The sequence below is a fragment of the Cloeon dipterum genome, chromosome 4 (assembly GCF_949628265.1).
Source record: "Cloeon dipterum chromosome 4, ieCloDipt1.1, whole genome shotgun sequence".
NCBI classification, from domain to species: domain Eukaryota; kingdom Metazoa; phylum Arthropoda; class Insecta; order Ephemeroptera; family Baetidae; genus Cloeon; species Cloeon dipterum.
Genome location: NC_088789.1, coordinates 34828146 through 34831282, shown reverse-complemented (window position 1 = coordinate 34831282; position 3137 = coordinate 34828146). Strand labels below are relative to the sequence as shown.

Here is a 3137-nt window from a genome sequence, read left to right as displayed (position 1 = left end):
CGCGAGACCCGACGGCCCGCCGCGACCACTCATTCGAAAGAGGCAGCAATTAGCTTAATTTTGACGGGTAGTACCGCCATCCTGCTCGAACGGCGCCGGAGCTGGAAGGGCCGAAAGGGTTAAAAACAGGCAAAATTAATTTAACAAAAGCGGTTAGCGCGGCGCGCGCTGTCGGCTGCCCGCGGCCTCGTGCCTTCGGTCATTCGGGAAAATGACCGTCGAAACGATCTCGCCGCACGCGTTGCACCCTGAGCCTGACGAAATCGTGGAAACAAAATTTGAAAAGCGCATTGCAAAAAAATGTGCTCGAAATCGCTAACCCAGCGGGCAAGTACAGTCCTCACGAAAAAACAAATAACTGGCGAATTTCGCGTATTTTATGACTAAGAGCCACCCCCGCCCACCCCCGCGGTCCCCGAAATCAACGCAAAGAGACGCAATTTCTGTATATATATTTTTTTTAATTCAATTAATTTCAATTGAAGAATCTTTGTTTCGCACCGACCGGATTTCCAGTCAAAATTGGCGGATTTGGCGATTATTTTCAACCCGGGAAGATAGGGAAGCGGTGAGGTCGCGGGACGAAACGAAAATTCAGTTTTTTCATGCATGTGGCACAAAAAGTGCCACTTTCCGCCTCTTCAAAAGCAACCACACGTGTCGAAGAAAAACTCGTGCTGCTATCTGACACGAGGTCATTGCTTCTCGAACATTTGCATTTAATTGCTTTCTTGGTGGAAGCGATAAAAAGGTTTTTATCGTGAATGCGCCTCGGCCACTCCACGAAAAATGAGGACAGTCGAAATAATTGCCTCGTGAATTGACGTCAGCAGCAGGTGAAAATTATTTGATACAGAAAAAGGAGAGCCGAGAGAGACGATGAAAAGTAGCAAATGTACGTCCCGGAAAATGTGGCCACGTCTTGGCCAGAGCTCCTCCGCGGCCACTCGGCCTCGTGTTCTTGGTTGAGCTCAGATTCCACGGCAAGAGCCGAGCTGGGGTTAAAATAATTGAGTTCAAAGCCAAACAGTGGCAATATAATATTATTAAATCCTTGCAAATTTTTCGGACTTATTTGAACAGCAAAAAGCAGCACTGACTTGTGCTTTTTTATCGATGGCCTTCGCACGCGCGTTCAAATTTCCACGACGCAGTAGCCTTTTTTCCTATCTGTTTTTTGATAACGACCCTCGCATTTTGAACAAAATACGAGGCCGAACTGCGTTTCACTTTTTACGACGGAAACGGTGTGATAAAAAATTTCGTTTTTCCTGTGGAATCGCGTGTTCGTATAGTTTTATCAATGCAAGAAATTCAAACGCGGACGAACGTGATTCGTCCACGATTTTCTTCCTACCTATGCAGTGCCTTATCTGTGGGTATAAAAAGGGCGGCAAAGCGTTGAGTGGCATAGTCACTACCACAATGGCATCGAAAACGGTCATCCTTCTCTCTGGCCTTCTGCTCTGTCAGCTGCTCATCGTCGCAGGTATGGACTCTCGCCTTTTTCCCCGAATGAGTTATAACCACAAACCACTAGGGCCTTAACGGGTTGATATGTTTAAAAATCCTTAGACCTCTTAAAGCTTCAAATTCTAGTAAAACTAAGGTTATCGAATATTGTTTCAGTTGTTTGGGGCCAGTCGGCGGTTATCACGGACGCTAACCCCAATGAATTCCCCTACGTCGTGAGTGTCCTCGACTAAATTCTCCATCACACTTGCACACACAAGCTTTAATTTCAGGTCAAGGTTACTGATCAAGGTTCGTTTATCCCTGATAATACCGAAGCTGCAGGATTTCTCAGCAAGAAATATATTCTAGCCTCAAACAGCTTCTCTGAAAGCTTGTGAGTACATAATTTTACAAGCAATCGCTTGATATTATTAAGGAATTTTTTGCAGACCATCAGATGTGAAAGTCACGGATCAATCTGGAAAGGTTCGGCCCGTAGTGAGGATTGAATCAATTTTGGGAGGTTCTGCAGTTTATCTGAAAGTGTGCGAGAAATTTCGAGGGCCAACCCTGCCGATGACGGCCTCCAGCTTCAACAACCTGACTGCTGACGTCAATACGACCGGCGTTCTGCTCTTCTACAATGCGTCATCGGTTAGTTTCACCTTTTTACATTGAAACCTCCTTTTGACTCGTGTTTTTCTTCTTGAAGCACGTCTTAAGAAAACTGCCTGCCTCCGCGAAGAGCACTGCAAGCTGCCCTGAATCTTCGGGAGGTGCATATATTTGCATGTACCAGGACTCCACTCCTGGATTTTGCTCAGTGAGTTCTCGTATATCTCTACGTAACACAATGATTTATGTCCGTTATCTGCAGTTTCTGAAGGATGCAACGCCTACCTATTACAATCTACCGATAATTGCCTTTGGAACTCAGGCTCAAGGAGCTGTGTACGATTATAATTGTGATAGCGCAACTGGCGGTATGGATGGAATGTGGCTATTTTTAAACCTCGGCTACTACTACTCATACATCATTGCTGCAATTCCCGAGGTTGACATAAAATAATTTCTAACGAAAACTCTGTGGAATTTCGTGTAATAAAGAAATTCTCAACCTTGTCAGACTCGTCTTTCATTTTAGTTGAAACATACATATTTACAAATTCCATTCAAAGATGATTTTTTTTTAATAAAATTTAATTTTCCGGCGAATAAAATATAATTTTGCTTGGATTAAATGGAAAAACTTGACTATCTGCTGACTGACGAACCCTCGAGATAAAAAAAATGGTTCTGACGCTGCGTGGACCAAAAGCGACGAGAGACCGATGATTCTGCTATCGACAGCTGCTTCACCCTGGCGGACCTGAAGAAGCTGGTCGTCGAGCAGACCCTGATTATCGACGTCTGCCAAACACAAGCGGAGATGCTGCTATAAAACCCTGGCGGAGGTCTGCTGCACGCCGTTGATAAAAAAAACACTGTAGTGAGAGTCGGTGTGGTCGGTCGATTTCCTCTTCTGGTCATTTGCGTGGAATTAAAAAAAATTAAATTCCCTCTTCTGCTATCCCAATAATTAGAATGACGGCACAGCGTTAGTTTAACGAAAGAATGTAACAAAAGAAGTTGAGATCGTGAGGACGTTTTAAATACGCTAAAATGTGGGAAATTAACTCTGC

The 3137-nt window shown here is 44.4% G+C and overlaps 1 protein-coding gene across 1 annotated transcript; it reads left to right on the top strand.

The window, feature by feature from the left end:
• The first annotated feature begins 1425 nt into the window (after positions 1–1425).
• On the top strand, positions 1426–2524 carry LOC135943886 (uncharacterized). The gene is made up of 6 exons (XM_065490553.1): positions 1426–1489; positions 1630–1688; positions 1746–1849; positions 1905–2109; positions 2168–2278; positions 2333–2524. Exons 1-6 carry the CDS (start codon positions 1426–1428, stop codon positions 2522–2524), a joined length of 735 nt encoding a protein of 244 aa, XP_065346625.1.
• The last annotated feature ends 613 nt before the right edge of the window (positions 2525–3137 follow it).

What these genes read in the sequence shown, in the direction of transcription:
- LOC135943886 (XM_065490553.1), top strand. Translation starts at nt 1,426, where the DNA reads ATGGCATCGAAAACGGTCATCCTTCTCTCTGGCCTTCTGCTCTGTCAG. An exon ending in TCTTCTACAATGCGTCATCG is followed by an intron (nt 2,110 to 2,167) that starts GTTAGTTTCACC and finishes TTCTTCTTGAAG; the next exon opens with CACGTCTTAAGAAAACTGCC. An exon ending in CCACTCCTGGATTTTGCTCA is followed by an intron (nt 2,279 to 2,332) that starts GTGAGTTCTCGT and finishes CGTTATCTGCAG; the next exon opens with TTTCTGAAGGATGCAACGCC.